Genomic DNA, 24,886 nt, shown 5'->3' on the forward strand with positions numbered 1-24,886 from the left:
CTAGCTTTTTACATACTTTTTAACTTTTTTTCCCCATGTTTTTGAAAGACATAGCACCAATTTGCAAAAAAAATTAGTTGGAAAAAAGTAAATAAATAAAAGAAAGGAAATTAACTGGATATATAGTTTTTCCTTGCTTTTTTCACCCCATAAATATTTTCCCTAGCTTCCTTAAACTAATTTTCTAAATTTGTGGAACATTCCTTACACAGTTGCTCATTGCCCTTTTTTACCATGTTTTTGAAAGACATCCCATCTTTTTTTGCCTTCAAAAGATTTAAATACCTGTGAAAGATGTCTGAAAGCAGCACAGTAAAAGTGGTGTTGTTTTAGGTTTCAAAGAGTTAATAATTATATCCTGTTAAATATTTGTGTGACAGCTACCCACACAAATATTTAACAGATTGCTGACAGATCGGTGCAGCGTCCGCATTACTGCAGACGCTGCACCGATCTGTTGTGGTGAAGAGGGAGCTGAGCCGAAAGGCAACGCTCTCGAATCACCGGTTGATCTTAGTTCCTTCCCTCACCTATGGTCATGAGCTTTGGGTAGTGACCAAGAGAACGAAATCATGGGTACAAGCGGCCGAAATGAGCTTCCTCCGTAGGGTAGCTGGGCTGTCCCTTAGAGATAGGGTGAGAAACCCAATCATCCGGCATCTAATTGGGATGCCTCCCGGACGCCTCCCTGCTGAGGTGTTCAGGGCAAGTCCCACCGGTAGAAGACCCCAGGGAAGACACAAGACACGCTGGAGAGTCTATGTCTCTCAGCTGGCCTGGGAACGCCACAGAATCCCTCGGAAATAGCTGGACAATGTGGCTGGGGAGAGGGAAGTCTGGGCTTCCCTGCTTAGGCTGCTGCCCCCGTGACCCGAATAAGGGTAAGCGGTAGAAGATGGATGGGTAGACGAATGGACGGATGGATGGAACAGTCTGAATGTAACTATTTAGTTTCCACAGTGTATTTTAGACTTATCGTAGGAGCTAAGCATTAAACAAAAAAACACAATTTTGCCAAAATTCATGCCATATGCATGAACACAGCCAACATGATAAATAAAGAAAAAAAAACAAATAAGAATGAAAGGCGTGTAAAATGCATCAAACCGTTGCATTAATTGGTCAGCCCAAGGCACACTCAGTAATGATGCTGTTTAATCAGCATCTTGATATGCCTAGATATACCTGTCAGGTGGATGGATTATCTTGGAAAAGGAGTAGTGCTCATTAACATAAAAATATTTCACTCAAACCTGTGTAAAACAGAGGCAAAACAACAGTGTTGAATTTATGTTCAGTATATGTAGTTTCTGCCTGTATAGTAACTTCAAACTCAAGATTTAAATGTTGCAACATTTAACATTAAGCATCACCTCATTCCAGTTCTAGGCGGTCCTACTGGTCATCTCCTGTAATAATTTTACTGTAGATACCGGAGAGAACTGTTGGTCGCAGTTGTTGTAGTGTTCTTCTAAATTAAGACCACATTTCCCATATAGCCTGCTGCTTCCGGTCACAAAGGGGATTTTGCTACTTGTCCCCTCTCTCTGTTATTGCTCTGGGTGTGTTCATTTTCTTTTTGGATTCGCTGAAGCGGAGGGTAAACACAGTATTTTTGTTCCAGGTTTCACAAGCATTCAGTACTGAGCTTTGGCTGTGTCTGCTGTGGAAGAACGGAGCCGAGTGCCTCTTAAGTGCTGCAATTCAAATGGCTTCCCTCCAAATCTCACAATGCAAATCAGAATAGCTGACAGTAATTTGGGTAGCTGTTGTGTTTGTTACAGTAATTCTGTCTAAAAATGATAATATAATAATCATATAGTGATGTTAAATGCAGTGCTTGTACATGAAGTGAGCTACAGAAAGAGAAGGCTAAAGAACGAGGGAAAAGGGTGTGTGTGTGTGTGTGTGTGTGTGTGTGTGTGTGTGTGTGTGTGTGTGTTTGAAGAAGAGATTGGGGAGGGTTATTAGAGAGGCACAGTCCTTATTTAAAGGAGTTCAATACAGCCAGTTGAAGAAAAGCTCTCATTGAAATTCATGGCTTAGCACCTATAGCAGTGTGGTTTGAGCAGAGCAGTGAGAGAGACACTCAGCCAGCATCTGACAGATTTCAATTAAAGTGGCATTTACAAGAGCAGGGATGGAAAAGTGGAGGGGAGTCGGGTGAGGATGGATATTTTTTTTGTGTGTGGTGAGCTTTTCACTTCAGTACTTACATAGTATATTTTGTCTAACTAGGATTTTTTAAGCCTGAGATTTAAGACTCTTCACCTTCTTGTAACCTTGTTTCCTTGGTTTGGTGTAGTTACATAGGTTTTCAACGCTGATAGAAACACTTCAACACTGACAGCCAAGTTGCCACACATAAATGTTGGCACAATACATGTCTGCAAACCATGAATACGTTTAAATTGCATGCATCATGCTCACCATCTCAACGTTTCTAGATCAACACAGAGTGCGAGATGTTGGCATTATACATTTTTACAAACCAGGAATAATTTACATTTGTAGGTTTCATACCTGCATGTCCTCATCCGGATGTCTTCAAATACTGCTGCACCAGATGCCAATGCCAAAAGCCACCTATAGCATTGGTACATGGAGTCAGTGTGGACGGCGTCAGTCTGAGATGCAGCCAGTATTGACTTAATTTAAGGAGGTGTTGCCATGTACTTTTGTTGCCTAAACATAACCACGTGCAGTGTAATTCAACCATGTGCTTGTGTTGACATCATGGTGGCAACGCAGAGGGATACCTAAAGTGTACGTGGATGTAGATGCTGAAGTCCACTGCAAAGCTGCACCATGTAACTGAGACAGTGCTGGGTAAATATGTACCTAGGTTTAGGTGCCAAAAACACTTTAATTATGGTTTAAAAAGTTTAGGTTTTCCATAAGATACCTGGTTTTGGTGACAAAATCCCAGCAGAAAAACAGAGGTGTCTCGGTAAAAACCAAATGCTTTTCGTGCTTTTCCTGTCCCTGCTGGAAAACACCTACACTTTGCTTCAAAAATCTACTTGGCAGGCATCTCGCTAGATGTCCCACCATCGACAATCCCCTCTTCTTCAAGATGACAAAGTTAGCCCATATACTACGTCACTTTAGAAACATTAAAATGATTCGTATGAACATGTTCTCATCCGAAGTCGTCACTTACTGCCACTTTGTTAAACAGACTTTAACGTCTACATATTACGCTCTCAGTATCCTGCTACGTCTGCTGTTGATGTGCAGAACGCCACAACCAATGTGGGGACGTTAACATAAGCCCGCCCTTTAGGGATCTTCGTACTCCTTATGTTACGTTGTTACTGGCAGTGTTTCAACCTGACGCCATCCAGTGGTGTATTAAGTTCTGTCCAGCTGTGCTCTCTAGTGATGCTGTCCGCCCTTGTATCATGCTGCTGCGTCAGGTGGTGTCCTGTCATCCAGCGGCGTATATTTACACCACGAATAGTTCTGTCTGACTGCATTCTAAGCTGATGCCGTCCAGTGGCATTTCATTTGGCTGCGAAAGGCAGCTTTTAGCGTTGGTATCTTACGCCAAAACTATTGCAAAAGTGGCAATATTTTCTGACATCGAAATGACAACGGGTTGATCAGCCACAGTGTTATTATATCATGAACATTTCTTAATATACGCAGCACAATAATATGCAGATGTAACATGTTCATGGTTTGCAGAAACTTACAATGCCAACATTTCTCTCAGAAATGAACAGGTGAGGCCCCCTCCAAGTTTAAGAAAAGCAGAGCAATATCTCCACTCCACTCACAGTAAGAGGTTAGGGTACAACACGATAGCACATTAACTTTACCCAGGCACTGTGATGTAACAGCTGCTCTCTAAGCCAGTTCCTCTCCACAGGAAGCTGGAGCACCACTATAGATTGTTCCTGTTTGATAGAGCGTTTGAGGCTTTTTAAAAGCTTCATTTAAAAGAGGCCTTTTATGTTTTATGTGTTTTATGTGTGGCTTTGTGCCCACCATACAGTCACAGCACAAACACAGACACAATCATTAGCTGGTGTGTATATGTACGGTATAGTAATGTAATACGCACACATAGACACTCTCATTATTGGACAGAGATGTCTATAGACATATACACTATAGATGTGAGTCTATAGATGTAGAATCACGATGGCGTCAACTCAGGTAAGCAGTGTTTTCACAGATAACTAAAATCTTACCATCACCAGAAGCAATATCAAATCTGACGTTACACATCAGAGTGTTTCCAGGGCCCAGTTGTATCAAGGGCTGTGTCGGACATTATTCAGAATTACCTCTCACATTCACATATGAAACCAATATCATTCACATACACAACTGAAAACCACAGACACACTCACAACTGAAATACTTTCACAAACACAACTGAAAACCACTCACACACACAAGTGAAATCATTATACTCACACACACACAACTAAAAACCATACACGCACACAACTAAAATCATTACACTCACACACATAATTGAAAACCATACATGCACACATCTGAAAACCATTCACGTACACAACTGAAATCATTACACTCACACACAAACAAATGAAAACATTACACTCTCACACACACAACTGAAAACCAGTATCATTCATACACACAACTGAAAACCATACATGTGTAACAGACGTGGCTAAGGCACATATGGAGGCTGACACGGGGACTGGTTTCCAGAATTTAATTTGGTCTGCAGAAGACACAAAACACACAATTTGCCCTCTGTTGGTCTGTCTGCACCTCAGCTCCTAAACAACAAATTTTTAAGAATGAATAAGGTGGAAAATCTCCTGCTCTACATTAGGATGTGACTTCTGGCGGTACACAGTGTTGCAACGGTTACTATAACGGCAATAACGGTTACACGAAAACATCGTGCAAACTGCTAATAAAACTGTTCTGAACAGTACAAATCGGCTGTATATCATTATATTAACAACTGTTAACACCACACACCAAGGGTTACGGATTATATAGCTCATTTTCACATGTAAATAGCAAAATAATGTCGGAGCATTTTCTCACACAACTTACCCTCATCAATGCGAAGTAGCATTGTGAGGGCAGAGAGGAGGAGCTACGGAAGCTCAGGAGGTACAAGAGCCATGAAGGGCAAAAAGGGGCAGTTTCTACAGGAAAATTACAATAACAACAAATAAAAACAACTAAGTGAGATAAAATTCACAAACACCCAATAAAATGTTCAAATAAAATAATTACAAATTTTCAAATATGGATTGAAGATATATATTGAGAATGAAGTGCATTTTTAACTTCGTTACACATGCACACCACTGAAAACTATACACGCACACAACTGAAAACCATACACGCACACAACTGAAAACCATGCAGGCACACAAATGAAAACCATATATGCACACAACTGAAAACCATACACACACACAACTGAAAATCATTCTCACACACAACTGAAAAACATACACGCACACAACTGAAAACCATTCACACATGCACCTGAAATCATTACACTCACACACAGAACTGAAAACCATAGGCCTACACGCGCAAAACTGAAAACCATTCACACACACAACTGAAAACCATACACGCACACAACTGAAAACCATTCACACACACAACTGAAAACTATATATGCACACAACTGAAAACCATTCACACACACAACTGAAAACCATACACGCACACAACTGAAAGCCATACACATACACAACTAAAACCAAGCACATACACAACTGGAAACCATTCACACACAACTGAAATCCATACACATACACAACTGAAAACCTCGCACACACACACACACAAACACATTTCGGTAGAAACCGGAGGGCAGAGTTAAACCATGAAGAGTAAATGGGGGGAAACCGCACGGATGTCTTCCCAACAACCTACAAATAATCTTGCTGAGGCAGCGACTTTACTCAACACCATTCTGGCCTCATTGAGACCATACGACCATTGACAAACGCAACAACAGTCGGACAGCAACTAGTTGTTGCAACTCTGAGTGCAGACACGCTAGATAGCCACCTGGCATCCCTCTTTCATCAGGCCAGCTACACAACATGTCGCGGCCAGCTACAGCTCCGGTCAGAGGAAGATAGCCCCTCAGAAAGCATCCCATTACCATAGTAACTCACTTACCGGCATGCTTGCATGCACAGCGAGAGAGGAGAGGAGGGAGAATAAAAGTTGCTGACTTAAATTACAGCATGACAGAGAATAAACCACTGTACAATCTTTGTGTGGATATTTCGAACCTTTCTCCAGATAATCTGAATAACTTGTTTCTCTGTGCTGACCTGTCTCGTCAGTGTGCTGCCAGTAACCTTGTTTTGCCACGATGTTTTCAGTTATATATCCTATTTTTTCTTTTTAACAGAGAGGGTGCAAGTGGTGAAGTCTAACAACTAAGCTATTTACATCATTATCCATCAGCATCGGGGTATGTACTGTCCCCACTCTTCTTCTCACTGAACACAAATGACTGTATTTCCCTTCAATATAATAATATAATAATGACATCATTAAGGACAGAGAAAATGTCCATAGAATACTACATTAAAAAACAGACAATGGTCTATTAACAAAAATATAACATACATAATAACGTCAATAAAAGAACAGGAAATACACAACACTACATTATGCATTATACATTATGGCAAAGAGAGAGATGGCAGGTTGTTCTGTAGGCTATAATCGAACGTAGGTCAAAATCTTGTGTCGGGTGCTCATGGAAAATAGGAAGCAACAGGATAAACAGGAAGGAAATCCAGGCACTCCAAAAATGCAAAAAAGGTGAAAAAAAAGTTGGAATCACATTTAAAGGCCTTTATTATAATGGCTAAATCTTTTTAAAAAAGCCAACAGGTTTTGACCACTGCTGTTCTTCGTGGCAGGTTGGCAGTATAAAGGGGATGCAAAAAGTCGTAATAAAGCCTCACATTTACAGAACACATGCTGAATTTACGAGTAAGCACTTTAAAATTGTACATACAACTCGCAACACTGCCTGTGGATATCTTTATCAACAGACAATATAATGGCCGAGATATTTAATTTCATTACACACTTTAATAACAATACCAGATATTAAGAATTCAGGAAATACAAATTTTCTGTCTTCTTTACTGTTGTCAGTCTGGTTGTTCAAGTTTGCCGACAACAGTGCAGTCGTGGGTTTGATCATGAGGAATGATGAAATTATGTGTTGAAATGAGAATTCATCTCTGGTGGACTGCAAAAACAACCAGGGACTGAACTTCTCTAAAACCAACAAACTAGTGGTGAATCTCTATGAAGGACCACCTACCCTTGACCATCAACAACACACAAGTGCATACACATTTCTATCAGGCAACACTGGAGAGCATCCTTACATCTGCAATGACTGTCAGTTTGGGAATGGAGTGAACGGGCAATGAATTCAAGCGTTTGTTAACTCATGTAGAAACAGAACGCTCCGTGGCTTCAAACAGCAGCTCTCTCGTGTTGGTGTAGAGCAAGCATCACCAACTGGCGGACCGCGGTCCGGATCCGGACCCAAAACGTCATCCTATCCTATCCTGTGGCCAAGTTGTCATAAAATGTAAGCATAAGAGCAATAATGTTTACAGAGTAGGGCTGAGCAATTAATCAAAAAATAATTAAAGCCAGCATTCAGAGCCTCTAACTGACATAATCTTACCCATGTCTTGGTTATTTAAATATTCTGTTAATCCTTTCTCCACCGGGTCTGCCAACTCCTATGCATCTCTGTGTGTCTCACAGTTTTGGGCTCTGTCTCACACTCTCAGGACAGTGAGGACACAGGAAAATCTTACGCCAAAACAGCAGAAGTGTTGACCAATCATGTAATAAAGTGAATGACTTTAACTCTAGAATACAGCTGAGTATTTGACAACCGAGTCGTACGTGCTTCCACAGCATTGCATCATCGCGGTTCAAACAGCTGATGGTCCGACAATATCACAGAGAGACGGACAAACAGAGCTCAGCTGCTCCTCACAGCACCAAAGTGTCTAAAACAGCCACATTTGCAGAGGTGGAAAGTGACTTATTTATACTTCTATAGACTACTTTGTTTTAGTTTCAGGTTTAGTCAGACTTTTATTTAAAAACACCAGGACGCATCGTTCTGTGTGTCATCCAGCCATTCGCGCTAAGCTCTCATTATTACCAGGGGCAGATGTAGTGATTTGAGGGCATGGGGCCACAGGCACATTGCCTTGTTTTCACCCTTTCTCCAGCTGGGAATGTTGGCAGGCTATTGGCAGCTATAGGAGAAGTTGGTCTACTCAAAACTTTTTTCCCAATGTAAAATGATTAATAGTACTCACCAGAAGTTCAAGTCACAGTCCTGCAGTCAGAGGTTGGCATATTATCAGCACAATATACAATATACTTAAATTCATACGAAGTTTGTTTAAGATGGAGCGAATGGAGCTTTTAATTATTTTTTTAAAAATAATTTTAATATAATGCTGGAAAGTTTAATAAATAATAATACATCATATGTTTATTACACTCCAATACACCATGGTCAAATGAAACTGTCAGTGAACTATGTGGGCAAAAAACAAACCAAAAACTAAGAAGCAAAAAGCAAAATAATCGTTCATTAATCTTAATCGAGGTAACATGTTAAATTGATCGTGATATTGATTTTTAGGTATGAAGTTCAGACCTTTGCTGGGAGGAAATTTTAGTAACTGGACTTTGAAATTTAGTTGACTATCACTAGTGTAGAGTGTCAGATTGGATTTAGGAACGCAGTGAGAGCCAGAGAGCTGGAACAGATAGAGTTATACCACGCCAAGTCTGCTTTGCTCCATGGCTGCCGTCGTGGAGACGAGAGGCAGTTGACAAAGGTGGGATCAAAGGAGGTCTGGAGAAATGTTGTTATCCTCAAAATTAACTGTTTTCAACTCGGTTTTCCAATAGTTGGGAACATGTATTTTCATGAAGATTTTTGTAGATACTCAGCTTTGACAGAATATGTGCATTTTTACTCTTTCAAGCCACCTTTTCAGTAGCTTTGATGGTTCAGATTTCACTAATATTATAATTATTATTTACTATAATTATATTTTTATCCATGTAACGTATTTGGAGTGAGTGGTTTTTTTTTTTGTCTGTGCGTGGAGCTCACTGAAACAAATTCCAACTGACTATGTCAATATGGTTATAAAGTATTGAATCTTGAGTCTTTAAGCAGCATGGGCACTTGTGTCCTCTGAGCAACAGCTACAACATCGAAGCTGCAGCGTTTACAAGGAAGCAAGAGAGCGGGCGAACCAGAGTTCACTATGTTACTTTAACAGAGTCCAGCTGCTCATGTTAAAGAGAGGAAAAACTTTTGGGGAACTGTTTGATTCACACAGCCCTTGTTAACTGAAGTAGCATGAGTACAAAGTCTGTGCATGTGCATGTGCATGTGCATGTGCGCATGTGTGTGTGTGTGTGTGTGTGTGTGTGTGTGTGTGTGTGACGGGTTTCGGCTGAGGCAGATGTTAGTTTCCTGTAAAAGGCTAGGAATTAATGAGACACGAGGACGTTTACTTTATGTGTGTGTCTGTGTGTGTGTGTGTGTGTGCGCGTGTGTGTGTGTGTGTGTGTGTCCACTCCCCATGTTTCCTGTGTTTGCTACTGAGCAGCAGCTACACAGCAGGTCAGCTGCACGCCCTCGTATTAAACATTTCCACTGACCACAGACAAACTAAAAATACAGCGGAGGCAGCTTTGGGGGGAAAAAGAGCAGAACAGAGAGAGAGAGAGAGAGAAAAAAGTGGATTCCACCTTCTGCTCACAGGTAAATATCTCGTATTTACCTCAAAGAGAAGTTATTAAAGCTTGTTTTCAAAGTTTAAATCACATGCAGAAAAAATATTTAAACAAAGTATTTATAAAATGAAGGAAGAGCTGGTGTTTGGGTAGGAAAGCACTAGTCACTTAGTCGTGCTCTGATAACCCAGTGTGTGTGTGTGTGTGTGTTTGTTTGGGTTTGTATGTGTGTTTGTGTGTGTGTGTGTGTGTGCATCTGTGTGTGTGTGTGTGTGTGTGTGTGTGTGTGTGTGTGTGTGATCGGCCTATAACGGACTGTCTTTTCAAGGAGAGTTCACGGTGAGGCCTTGGTCACACAGCAGGCAGCAGAGAGGCAAACACCTTCAGCTTCACAGCGTTCAAAGAGAATTCAGACAGAAGCACACACAGTCAACAACAACAACTAAAAATGGACAAGACTCCCAACGTGTTGCTAAAATTATAGCAATAAACACCAGGATCTCATCTCTACACAGGGGGACGTGGGGGGGGGGGGGGGGCTGGGCTGAAGGGTAGTTGGTGGGGGGTACGAAACAAAAACAGAGACTCCGCAACTCCAAGGTTTCTCTGAGACACTCGGGACTGAACAAACATTGAACTTCTCCACTCTTTAGCCCGTGGGCTGAGTTTTAAAGCCAGAGTGAAGATACTGGTAAATATATAAATAACAGTCCACAGTTGAGCTGTGCGTAACAGCAACCTTGCTGAAGTGCTGCATCTTGCATGCTCGTGGTGTTCACACAGGCAGCGTTGTTGCTGTGACGCTGCTGCAGGGCTGCCTGCTGCTATGAGTACTTTATTTCCACATTTCTGAGCAAATATTCCAATCATTCATGAAGCTGTGCAAGCTCCTGCACTGTCAACAACACGGATGGACCATGGCCATCCCTTTATAACCACAGTGTATCCATCTTCTGATGGCTACTTCCAGCAAGATAACTGGACTGTGGAGGACTCAAACACCCTATCTTGTCAAAATGGACCAAAAGGTCAGAGGAATGTTTCCATCCATTCCATGAATCTATGCCACAAAGAATTAAGGCAGTTCTTAAGGCAAGAAAGGGTCTAACCTGGTACTCACAAGGCATACCTAATAAAGTGGCCAGTGAGTGTATACTAGATATGATATACATGATACAATCATGATAGATAATAAAATACGGAGCCAGTACTTCCACAATGCTTGTCAAAGAGAGAGAGAGAGACAAGCGCACACACACACAGACAGGCAGGCACACAGAGACACACAAGCAAGCAGGGATAGAGAGAGAAGGGGGGAGTTTCATGCTGTTAGGCCACCCCGCTGTTCTGCATATAACAAGCAATCACGGGAGGCGGAGACAGAGTGGTCTTGCCTCTGAGCTGGGATCAGAGGTAGTTACAGCGTCATAATAATGTCTGCTTAAAACATAAAGATGGAAAGATATGACCTTAGGCTGCACGGATGTAAAGTTTTGACACGTTTGTGTGTGCGACATGACAGAGGGACTTCGTTGTAGCCCATCTCTTTGTAAGGCAGCTATTGACAGGGCTCCCTGTGTGATTAGAAAGGAGCAGAGAAGAAGAATGGCTGGCGAACGGTGTAGAGAAATGTGCTCCTTGTGTGAGCGGCCAAGGCGACTGCTGAAGGGCGGCTGCACGACAATAAACATATCAGGGCGCTTTTGCGTCCAGTGCGGGGCACAGCGGCAAGGGGGGCAGCAATCTGAAAGTGCAGAGCAGCCTGTAAAAGTATAGACTGTAATTTGACTAACAGCATGAGAGCCAGCAAAACTTTGTTGAATGGCATGTTCTGCGTTATCTGGCTAAGTTTTACTTGGGAGGAAACATCTAAGTACTGGTTAGATAGAGGGAAGTTTACCACAGTTCTACCCACACTGTTCTGATACAAAGCTGGTTGAAAATTGGATAAGTATCCCTTTAACAAGTTGAGTGTCAATGTTCTCCAAAATTTCCACCACAATTTATCATCTCTCTAATCAACAATTGCCTTTTGTTCACACTGAGAAAAAAACTTTCAGGTTTTGTTTTTCAAAGAAATCCTACTGACTCTTGTTATTTCTGCTCAGCTTTTCTTACACTCACTTACTCGAACTTATGACCCTACACTATCACCTGCAGGGTTTTTGCATGGTAATATAATAATGATAATAATGTATAATAAAGTGAAATATTAAAGATTACATTTTTTGAAAGAATGACATGATTCCATGCGCATTAGGCTTTATTAAAGAACCCTGCTGAGCATTTACAGCATGTGACAGAAACATGGAGCTCTAAGTGTTTCCGTGTATGACAGGTGAAGTGTTTCTGGCTTTGATGATGTTTGTAATTGATGATGATAACAGACAGAGCTCCCTGTACTTAAGAGTTCCCACATGCCCCGGGGCCGTGGTTTCAAAGCTCCCTCGTACCTCCAATTTCCTGCTTTGGTTTGTTTAAAGTGAGAATTCCTCCTTCATGAAGAGTTTGTGTGTGTCGACAACTGTGGGGCTGTGTGTGCATGAATACATGTCTATGCATCTGTGTCTATAGGTGTGCGCGTGCACGCGTGTGTGTGTATGTGCGCGGCAGCCACAGCCTCAGCCTGCTTCCTCTCCTCACACAACTCCAAATAAACGCACGCTGCTTCCATTGGTCCACTCCACTCTGTTTGTCTCTCTGTGTTTATTTTTCTCTTTCTCTCCCCCAACATTCACTACCCCCCCACCCCCATCCCCTGCTCCCACAATCCACTGCCTTCTCTGCCTCTCGCTCCCTCATAGCACCCTATGCATAGATACCGTGTGTAAGCTATGTCATTATTTCACATAACAGCAACGATTTGTGTTATGCTCCCCCCATTTGGCATTCAGAGTATATGCAGATGTACTAGATAACCACGCATTAACATAGTTTTAAGCAGTATTTGTCAACACACATAACTCCTCCTGTGGGCACCCAGAAGTGGAGGCCATGGCAATGCTCGTTTTTCTCTGCCAAAATGTAGCTTAACTTTGGAGCTTAATTTACCCAACTCCCAACAAGCCAGCCTGACATGATTGGTTCCAACATATGCCAAAGGTCTAGTTTTGATACCAGTATATCACTCTACTTAATTAAATGAAACCATATTGTTTATAAATGCTACATATACATGGTGAGTGACTGACTGAGGGGAGCAGTGGGTGATTTTAGTGTAAGTGAGTAATGCCAAAAGGCACCTTGCGCATCCCTTGGAACACGGCTGGATGGTGTCAGCTGAAAATACGGCTGGACAGAACTGGTAGCATTGTTATTATACGCCAGCATATGGCTGGATGGCACCAGGCTTGTCCACATGACAGTGCATGGCGGTATCACTTGAGAACGTGGCTGGATGGAACCAGTTGTGCGCACATGAAACACAGGACGGTGTCAAGTTCAAACACTGCCAGTAATGACATATAGGTAGCACAGTCCGCACTCCAGGTAAAGAAGATTATCATTTTATTTTTTTTGGCGATTATTGCCTTTAATGGACAGGACAGTTTAAGCATGAAAGGGGGAGAGAGAGGACGACATGTCGCAAAGGGTCAAGGCCGGAATTGAACCCCCGACTGCTGCGGCGAGGATACACCCTCTGTATGTGGGGTGCCGCCCTATCCACTGAGGCACCAGGCGCCCCACTCCAGGTAGAGAAAAGTAGGTATAGGCGATATGGCTCAAAAGTTAAATCTCCCTCCCTTTTTTTTTACACCAAACTTAATTTATGATTTTAATCGATTTTTTCCCTCTTAAAAAAACATTCAGAGCATATGCAGATAGAACTACAAAAAACAAATTAGTTACTCAAAGCAAAAATGAACAAAAGTCAAACTGAAAAATGTAGAGGGCGTCAAGTCAGTATTGCAAAATGCACAGTTTTGCATGTTGTTCAGTTTTTCAGTTGAAACAGTAGAGTATTGAAAATTATCTATTCTGAAATCGTACAGCTGTTGTTCAACATTAGTTCAATGTTAACAAATAATGTTACTGGTTGTGTTGAAATAACTGGACCGTTGGTCTGTTGTAGTGGAGTCAAACCACATCCTCTCCAGCTCTCTGTGATCTTTTCATGTGTGTAGTTGTACAGATGAGGCAGGGCAGCTGGTAGCACATACCTGGGGTGGATTGTTTTCAGCATGTGGATAAAGCCAGTCTTTTCCACTGTTTATATGGGCATTGTATCTTTAGGAATATGCAGTGAGACTGTATCAGTAACAGCTTTGCAGGAGGTCACTTTCCTGTCATAGGGAACACAGCGGGACAATGATTACGCTAATGTCGGCTGCTTTTTACCAGCTGTTTATGGGCTGATGCAGCCTTGTGCATGCCAAGAGTTTGAGATGTTGAAATAAAATGGTCGAGCTGCTGTCTTTAGTTGCAACAGCCTTTAAACAAACTATCAGACTATTGATTGTTTGACACCTGATGCTGCAAAACCGAACCAGTTCCAAATGACTGAAGAGACTTCTTTGGGAACTTACTCTGCATTGTCATAAATACTTACTTAAATACTGTTGTGTGTGAGTGTGTATCTCTGGGAGGTCAGCGCGGGGGGGGGGGGGGGGGCAACTAAAAATTACAGAAGCCCAAACAAAGCGACAAAGAAAGCTAAAGGGAAAATCTAGATTTTCAAAAATGAAAATCTAGATTTTCATTTATGAAAATCATTTAGTGTTTCATTTAGTGTTTAAAATATTTGCCATTGGCCCCTTGAAGTGATCGGATTCCACTGAGCAGCATGTCCCACAGTTAGCAGCTCCTTCACTACCCACAAGTGTCTCGTAAGTGGCCTGCATGTTGGAGCACCAGCAGATCATTGCCTCCTGTTAACTGTAATCCCTACCATTACACACAGGCTTTCAGGAGCTGCCGACGGGCTATTTTCACCTCTGACAACTCGCCTGTAAATCACACGCAGCCAACACTGGGCTTGTACCCACGGGGCTGAGCAAAAAGAGAAGAAAACTGTAACAGGAGGGCATCAAAAAAATGCAACCAACATAAAAATGGGACATTTTTAACAGTATCAGGAATTCTTCTCTATTGTTTTCTGATCAAAATGGTTTATTTTCCCTACCCACAGTCCACTATTAAGAATCGCAGAGTCATCGTGTTCCACAGCTCGCAGACACTCCTGCGACCAAACACACTCTTGGAGCGCCAGGCATGGCGTCCGCATGAGATGGTGTTTAAAATTCCCAACTTACTGCCAACTCCAACTTTGCCAGGAACTTTGGTGTTGAGCTCAGAGAAGAATTTACAAGCGTATTGTTTTCACTCTGTTTTGGCGGGGCTACATTGTCCAACAGGCACAATTAATAAATCAGACAGAGAGAGAGACAGACCCGGTCAACTCGGAGGCATCAATTTGATATTTAATACTGCAACCAATCAAGCTCTGCACTGCTGCTGCAAATCACACACACTTTAATACAACACTCTTATTCAATGACCTACTCTACAATTATTGATGGCACAAACTCACCACTCATTTGTATCCTTTTCAAGGGCAGCAGGTAACCTTAAACGTATGCTGACAAGCCAGATCCTCCATTTTAGAGATCCCCAAATTTCTCAAAATGGAAAAGAGCTTCTTGATTCTACATGTGTGTCACTGTTGGGCCTGTGAGCCATACCTGACTCATGTGGTCATAGGCTGCCCACATCATGACAGATCAGGAACATTTGCTGTTTCCTGACTGGAGGAACTGGTGGTCCAGAGTCTTGGTTCTGGTCTGGGTGTGCTTCACACGAAGCTGTGAAGCCCAACAGAGTGGAAACACACCATAATGGAACAAACAATTGTTGCTAGGCTTTATTAGCCTCCAGGCGAGTGTCAGAGAGAAAGAAATGAGCCTCGAGCTGACACTTACCATATGCAAAGCAAGAATCCAATGCAAACTGTCTCTCACTGCCTTTCACAAACACATACACACAAAACACATGCCTATCAGACTGTAAGTTGAGCAGCTGGCTGTAGCCCAAAAACCCCTACTGTTACAGTCAGTACATTTACATGCACAGTTAAGCTGACTGTTCTTCTCAGTGTATACAAGCACTGGGGGAGAGTCTATTTATTGACGTAACTATGTCAGACCTTGCCCAATTTTCAGCTAGCTGCTTTTAGACCTTCTTCCAGTCGATCTATTACATTAGCATCTAACAGGTTGTGTTGGCAATAAGCAAGTTGCAAACATGTTGCATGTCGAACGTGTGAAAACACTGATAACTTTTCGGTGCTGTAGGGCCTACATTTTGTACATACTCTACGCTTTACTTGGTACCTTCCTTGTTTTGATTTCTTCCTTTCTAATTCTTCCTTTTTGCTTCTACAAATTTGTACAAAAGATTTTGTTAATACCTGTTCCACTTCTGGCTCAAAGCCCAGCACCGGGACTTTAGTGCATGTGTACAACGTTTAGGCCAATTCTGGTCTGACTGAAGCCCGGTATACATTGTGCAATTTTGAGCTGTCTCAGATGGCAGAAATGTGGCGAGTGTTGGATATTTGGGATGAGAATCTCTCTGTGTGACAGCTGTTACAACCCACGTCCACTAACCAGCCAACAGAAATGCAGCATGAAATGACACAGTGACCAGCGCGACACTGCTAAATGCTGATAGATGCTAATACTTACTTTGACCTCTCGTTGCAATACTGGAGTGCCAAGTTGCCTTTTTTCTCCACACATTCTCCTTCTCCTTTTCTCTAGGTTTTTTTCCTGACACACGTAAACACTGCTACAGCAAAGGCTCAATTTATTTTACATTTTTCTCTACCACGACAGTGGCGTAGATGAATGACGCACTCCAACAACCCTCTGTTCATGCGTGTTGACATCGATGGACGTAGGTCGTAGCCTGCAATTCAGAAGGTGATGTCATTGCACAATCGGCACACATCAAACTTAATGTCGTACCCAAGTTTATTCAGATCCATGTCGCACAATGTGGCTTGCACTAAACTTATAAGAATGCAAAAATCTCACAGTGTGCAGGGGGCTTGAGGTGTATCTAAGAAAGAGTAAATCAACCCCAACCGCATTATCTAGGTGTGTTAGTCCGACGTCAAAAAATTTCATTTAGAGCGATTTCAGTTAGACTAACATGTTTACATGTATTTTAAAAGTCCACCTTTAGTTGGACTAAGACAATAATTTGACATTATCTAACATCATGTAAACGTACAGATTAGGGCTGTCAAATGCTTAGTTTTTTAAATTGCGATTAATCACAGAGTATGTATAATTAATCACAATTAATCACATTTCTTAATCATCTTTTTTCATTTCCATTATTTTGCATTTCAAAATAGTTTTGAAGTCCATTTTTACAAATTAAAGCAGTTCTTACCATATCGTCTTGACAAGGAATCAAAGGAATCAACAGCAAAGAACCGCATGGGCCTAGCATAAAGTGGGCATGTCTGTAAAGGGGAGGCTCATGGGTAATCATAGAACCCATTTTCATTCAGCTATTCTTAGGTCAGAGGTCAAAGACCCCTGTAAAATGGCCATGCTGTTTTTCAATCGCCAAAATTTAACCTAACTTTGGAGCATCATTCCACCCCCCTACTAAGAAGCTAACGTGACATGACATGGAAGGTCTTCTAGTGCTCGCTGGTGATAAGTGGGATTAGAAAAAATGAATGTGTTAATCACAGGCCTTAATCGCATTGCGATTACCTTAATCGCATTGCGATTAACACATTAACACTGACAGCACCAGTGCTGAGTCAGGGTAAATATGGCACGTCAATGTGACCAGCAGACCACATGTCTATATTGCAAAATGAAGACGGGAGAGAAGCGGGCTATGAAAGGGAAGATGGAAAGAAATGTGCAGGGAGATTCCTGTGGGACACCGGGATGCTGCTGCTATTCCTGTGCAGGAGGAGGAGAGGACACAAGTGTGTGATTGAGGATGTGTGGGCGGGGTAGGGGCTGTGAGCCCGCGGTTAGAGGCTCAGAACAGCCTGCCAGAGCCGGGCAACGGAAATATACCACAAGCATCTTCACTGCCTGTTTACTGTGAACATCCCTCTGACAGAAGCCAGAGTAACACGTCGGCACAGTGACTGCTTTGATCTGCAACAGTGATGCCCAACCTACAACCAGCGGGCTAAATCTGGCCCCGGACATTGTGCCTTGTGACCCCCCCAACCACTTCCTAATTCACAATAAAAATAAAGTGATTCCAATTGGGAATTGCTTTTGTACTTTTAGTATACATCAGGTGCCAGAGTGCATAAACAACCATGAGTGGAGGATACCACACACCCCCCAACAGAGGTCCTAGTTAAGACCTTAATGTCCTACAACCTACGAAACATGCTAAAATCCTAGAGATGTCCTAAAATTCTACAAACATCAAAAATTCCTTGAGTGTCCTAAAATCTGAGAAATGTCCTAAAACCCTAGAACGTCCTAAAATCCTGATAATGTCCTAAAATCCTAAAGATGTCCTATAGAAATGTCCTAAAATCCGAAAGATGTCCGATATAAATGTCCTAAAATTCTGGAAAATCCTAGAAACATCCTAAAGTCCTTGAAATGTCTTAAAATCTTACAAACATCCCAAAATTCTAGAAATGTCCTAAAACCTGATAAATGTCCTAAATCTTACAAATGTCATAAAATCCTACAAATGTCCTCACATCCTAGAAATGTGATAAAATCCTAGAAATGTGATAAAATTCTACAAATGTCCTAAAATCTGAGAAATGTCCTTAAAATTCTCCAAATTCCTCAAAACATGTATGGGGTTGTTGCGACTGGCCCCCGGCCTCCTGTCTATTTGCAAAAGTGGCCCCCAAACAAAACAAATCAGTTTCCCTGATATAGAGATTTTGTTTATTTGTTGTTGTTTTTTTACATCAACATATGTTTATTAATAGAAACACTTTTTGCCTTCGTTTTAAAGAATAAGGAATGTTTTTTTGTTTGTTTTTTTTGTTTTTTTAAGGGGAATTAGTCCATGAAACTCAGTAAATCAATTTGCATTTGAGTAATTTGTAGATTAATTCTGTGGTGCAACTTTCCTAATCCACTACAGAAAATTGCTGTTGGGAACAGTTTGAAGGAGAGAGGGGAGAAGGGAAAGGGAGATATATTCACATGCTGGTTTGAGGGGTTTCCAGTCAGCAAACACACGTCTATTTCTGCGTCTCTTTCACCTCGCTCTCTCAATGTGTCCACAGAGAATCCTCTAACATCCCAACACTGGCTCCTAACACGCCTTCACATTGACCACAGGAGTACTGTGAGCACACAGGGGAGAGAGGGAGATGAGAAAGGAGAGGTCACTCTCTATTTGATCTCTCTCTCCTCCGCCTCCTCAGTCTTCATTCCTCTGTGTCTCCTTTCTTGCAAAGATGACAGATGACTGTCCTCTCCTCTGTCTTTGAACTGCCACACTGTCCCCATTCACATCAGCATGCATGTGAGCATTGTACAGAGAGAATGTGTGTGTGAGTGGACAGTGATCAGCACTCCTTTAGTACCCCTCCCCGCCACACACTGAGCCCATAAATTTTAAGAAATCTAACGCCACCGCATGATGTCAGTGCCCTCAAGTCCCACATCTTCTTGTGATCTAGAAAGCCTGACACAGGATCAGTAAAGAGAGGGGATGGAAATGACAGGAGATCAGAAGCTGAAGGAGGATCAACATGTAAGTGATCAAACCATGGTACAGTTCTCTGAATAGTATCATGCTCAGATTGAGTTGAATTTGTTTCACCTCCGTCTGTCTCTCACTCAGACACAGAAAGTCTATCCTGCACCTGTTTACTATGCATTTTAACCCTTAGGGACTGTTTGGTGAATTTCAAGCGCCTTTCATTCTTCATTTTTAATATTTTGGGCTGTGTTCATGCACATGACGTAAAGTTTGGCAAGATTGTGTATTTTAGTTTAATCTGTGAATTTCAAGCTCAGCTCCTACAATAAGTCTAAAATACACCATAGAAACTAAATTGTTACATTCAGACTGTTAAGGTCAAAAAAAGTTCAATTTAAACCCATTCAAACTGACATTTTGATCCCACAGCCATCAAAGAATGATAAAGAATGATAAAATAATACAATGCATGTTTTTATATGCATTGTATTATTTTCTGGGTGTCATTCTGGGCTTTTGCCTAGGAATTTGACATTTTTACTATTTTCCATTTGATGACATCATTTTTTTAACCATATTTAGCATATTGAGAAAATACATGCTTTGTCCACAAGTTGCACTTTCATAATCAATGTTGCTGCTAATCACTGACATATCCCAGGCTGTCATCATTAAAAAAAATCTACTTAGAATCTAATTTGCATATAGTATATTGAAAATAATTCTTTGTGTGTGTGTGTGTGTGTGTGTGTCTTTCATCTAAAAACTTTGTGGCATCATGACAAAAACCTGGCATTTAAATGGTTAAAATTCTGAAAATTAATGAATATTTGATATTTATGATTTGGACTGATGTTGGTTAAATATTTACTAAATGAAAGTAGAAAATCATATCGATATATAATATTTTTAAAGCTTAATTTTGACAAGCTTTAATTTTAAAGCCAGCCCTAAGGGTTCATTTCTGCCAGCTATGTGGGATTAGAAGGTCCTGTTAAGTATAAAAAACTAAGGGGCACCTGGTGGCTCAGTGGATAGAGCAGCGCCCCACGTATAGAGGCTGTGTCCTTACTGCAGTGGCCACAGGTTTGAATCTGGCCTCGGTCCTTTTCTGCATGTCTCCCCCTCTCTCGCTCCCCCTTTCACACTTACACTATCCTGTCAATTAAAGGCAATAAAGGCCCAAAAAAAAATCTTTTAAAAAAAAGTATAAATGATACCTTCAAATGGAGAAATTGTTTTTCTTTTTTTCTTTTTAACAGTCATAAGTGTGTAATAAAGTATAAAACTGATTATTTCACTGCCTGAACAAAGCTGTGCAAAAGCCATTGTGACTGTCTGATTATCTTAACATGCTTTCGTAGGAACCCTTTCAGTCAAAACCCCAAATGCTGACTTGATGATGGTGCTACAGGAAAAGTCAGTTGTGAAGTAAAATCATAGATCTGTACCTTAAGATCTGCACCAAAAACAGACAGGCAAAGGGCACTTATCTAGCTCTCATTGAGGGTGAAAGGTTGTTCCCAAATAGTACATTAGTCAGAGGGAAATGTAGATTTGTGTGGCTACATGAGACCCTCAGGGAGACCCTTTGAAATCACACAGAGTATCTGCAGCTGCTCCAGGAGCTTCACCTGAATTACGGTTCGTTTATGGCTTATTTTGACAATCTGCTGTCAATCATCAAGTCTAAATACAGTTGGAAAGATGTAAAAAGCAGCTTAGGCTGCAATTTCTTCAGATATGGGTTGCAGCTTAACAAGAGCAATGTTGAGAGTGAGCTACCATTAGCTGAGCATAAACCTGTCATCTCTAGCGCAGAGGGCCCACCTCTCAGTCCATCTCACTGGACAATTAGAAAAAATGTAATTCATTTATTTGTGGTGGGTCGCTACAATCAAATCATCCACCACTACCAACTGATTTTATGTTTTTGAGGCTGAACTGCTCATTAGGAGCGCTGCTGTAATATGAACACCATGCAGTTGTACAATGCATCACACAATCGAGTGTAGAGTATACTCTGGGCACAGACAGAGCAGTAAAACACCAGGTGCAGTTAAAGTGAAACTTGTGCTAGATCACTGGCATTGACTCGCCTCTGCAGCAGTTGCTCATTTCATGCATCAATCTGATCAGATCAGCTCTGGCGAGACTGACAGATAAATTATCCATCCTGCAACTCAAACTCCACAACCTGCTGCTGAGGAAAGGAGCATATGAAGAGTTCCATCGTTACAGCCCTCACAGACCCACAATAATGTTCAAATTTACGAAGGGGACACTGAATGATAAAAAACATGGGGAATTTCAGCTACAGCCACACACATTTTACAGTTCTATGGTAAACACTGAACACCAGTGACATCAGGCGCTTTGCACGCTGATGTTTTTTCAACCCAAGGCATTCAAGGCACTCTTGCAAGAATTCAAGGTGCATAAAGCAAAATAATGCAGGCAGCTCAGAAATGCAAAAGCAGCAAACAAAACGCTTATTAGAATAGATTATTAACACTTTCCACACCACTATGGAGATTTTCTGTCATTTACAACACAACACTTCAGTGATGACATTCAATCAATTGGTGTTTTCACTGTTAAACTGTAGAAGGCACTGTTAGGGTTATTGTGCAATAAAACAACATTTCCATGTCCCAAAACAAACTAACAAGATGATACCAGGGTCACAGGAAGAGAGAACTACTAACTGCCCAACTTTTTTGCTATTTAGCAGCTTTTCAAACCCTCTCAGTGACATTATTTTTAAAAAGACACAATAAGCAACTTATTCAGATCATAAGTGAACCTGGGGAAAAATATACTGTCATTTATTCAATTTCTTTCAGTGTTGTTTTTTTGATGACAATGCACAAATGTAGGTGCTGATAAAAGGAATGGAAGAAGCCAGAATAATATGTTTTTTGTGAAGAAAAACTGAAGATCTGTCCTTTTTTTGATTTATTAATTTCTATATATTAAAAACATAAAATATGCTGGAGTCTTGAAAGACTGTAAAATATGACCAAAAACACTTGCACTAGCTGGCAAATGAATAATTATACTCTGGCGATGAAAGCATTAAAGACACACTTGGGCTGTTAAAGCGCTCCATCTCATCAGGCCCTTGAGGTTCCAACAGGCATAGATGGATTACTGACTGGGCCTAGAGAAGGCACAAGGGCCTATGGGGTCGTGGGGCCAATGGTCCAGAGACATTGTTTAAAGTAACTGACACAAAAAGAGACAAACAACAACCACAAATGATGCAGCGTCTTGAAGATCTGTCAGTCTGGGTGTTGATATGCAGGAGGAGTGGAGGCCTTTTACATGGCTGCCCTCATGTTTACCGACAGAAACAAAGGCTGCTCTAGCTTTCAGCACGCACTGTTGCTAAAAAAATGTTGGCGGTCAGATGGCAACCACCACACACTCTTTCTACTCACAGTGGATTTATTCTTTCATTGAGATTTTATCTGCTGAGCTCTCTTTTGTCAGGATGAATGGTTGCAAGACATGTTAGTCCAGAGGAGGCACTCAGCTTAGCTAGAGATATGACATGAATTCGTATTAATGATTTAAAAAATGAATTTAAAAAAATGGAAACGCGGAAAACATTATTCATTACTTCTCTGTATCTTAGTAGGGCTGTATCACATGATGCATACTTTATTTATTTATCTGTTTATTTATCTGTTTATTCATTCATTCATTTATTCATTCATTTATTTTTATTTTTTTTTCTTATTTTTTTTTAGTTTTTTTAATTTTTTAATTTAACCTGTCTTTCATTCGCCTGACATTTCTGTTTTGTGATGTTGTCAGCAGTTATTGGCTGATGTATACTAGTAAGCTGGGTTGAAAATGTATAAATACAATTGGTCAAAACAAAATGAAAATAAAGAAAGAAATATCGCGCCTGAAAAAGTACCTAACAATCAAACTTTTAACACTAAACCTCACTGACTGCATTGAATTGTCTTGTGTCTTTTCAGTCAGACACTATGGCACAAACAGCTCTTTCTTCATATTTGCACCAGTGAAAACAAAGCAGCACCCGTCTGCGTTTCTTTCCACCTTTCTTTAACAAATGTCACACTCTCGGGTCATTCTAGCAAACTGATCCATTTCCCCGTAAACCCAAACATTTTGGGGAATCTAATCCCTGTGTTTAGTTAAATATTGAGCAATGAGCATCGAGCAGCTTTATGTAGCCCTGAACTAAAGCCCATGCTCTCTCCAAGCTCTCCCTGTCCTCTGTGTCTCTGCTCCAGTCTTACCATCAGAGCGGTGGATGCAGGTATGCTGGTTGTCGCTGAGGAAGAAGCCCTCTGTGCACAGACACTCATAACTCCCCATGGTGTTGACGCACACTTGCTGGCATCCGCCGTTGTTGTCCACACACTCGTCCACATCTGTCAGGATGGAGAGACACGCAGAGAGAGAGATAAAGTCAGCCGTGGCAGCCAATTAGGCTTCATAAACAAACATGTGTCAGTGAGAGTTCATGTGCCGGGAAATGTCTGATGAGAGGGATGACACCGGAGTCAGGAATGTGAGGGCCACGTGTGTGCGCCTAACAGGCAGCTGATGCTGGAAGTGAATCAAACCGCTGTCACTCGGTCGTTCTGAGGGTCTGACAACATTAGCATCTACAGTGTGTATAAGTGTTTAAGTATAATATGTGCATGTAGTGGTGTGCACGGGTGCGTTTATAGGGCCCCACTGTGCCACTGAAAGGCCAGTAAATTTTCAAATGGGGCATTTTGATGAGGCTGAAGTTAACTGCAAACATGTAACACCCTTGACTGACTTTAACAGGGATCAGACTGGGCTGCCCGTGTGTGTGTGTGTGTGTGGACCCTGTGCCTTACTGGGATGACTTGCCATTGTGTTTAGTCTGAGGTTCTGAGGTTGACCTACCAGACAGTGCAGACAGGTTACACAAATATAAACATACTGTGGAGAAGAAGACAGAAAAGACAGAGACAAAAAGACACATAGCTGCTGTAAGTCAGGAATACCGCCAAAAGTTGAATTGCCTCTGTGTACCAGTCAAGCTGCACTTTATATCCATGTGTGTGAAAACATGAATGCTGCACACACATCTTTCCCCCTGTAGCACAGAAGATCTCTACAATCAGTACAGTTTACAGATTAGTGTCACCAATTCAGTATCTGACCAAATGTCTCCCCTTCTCTTCCTGAGATATGATGTTGAGTAATGGACAGAAATGTGTTTTTTGCAGAACATTATGGGTCAAGGTGAAGTTGACCTTTTTTTGGACATAAAATGTCAGCACTTCATAATTTTATCCAAGTATGCATTTGTGTGAAATTAGTTTTTAACTAGGGCCAAAAATATCTTTTATGAGGTCACAGTGACCTTGACCTTTAACCTTTGACAGCCAAATTCTAATTAGAACATTCTTGAGGT

At 41.4% G+C, this 24,886-nt stretch overlaps 1 protein-coding gene across 2 annotated transcripts in view; it reads right to left on the minus strand.

Annotated features, from left to right (window-relative positions):
- Positions 1–24,886, minus strand: part of scube1 (signal peptide, CUB domain, EGF-like 1) — a 152,543-nt gene that overhangs the window by 78,160 nt on the left and 49,497 nt on the right. For both annotated transcript variants that reach the window (XM_042511141.1, XM_042511140.1), the window contains exon 4: positions 23,730–23,864. In XM_042511141.1, coding sequence (XP_042367075.1) covers positions 23,730–23,864 — 135 coding nt within the window. The remainder of the gene's footprint in view (positions 1–23,729; positions 23,865–24,886) is intronic.

The sequence above is a fragment of the Plectropomus leopardus genome, chromosome 22, assembly GCF_008729295.1.
Source record: "Plectropomus leopardus isolate mb chromosome 22, YSFRI_Pleo_2.0, whole genome shotgun sequence".
Taxonomy (NCBI): domain Eukaryota; kingdom Metazoa; phylum Chordata; class Actinopteri; order Perciformes; family Serranidae; genus Plectropomus; species Plectropomus leopardus.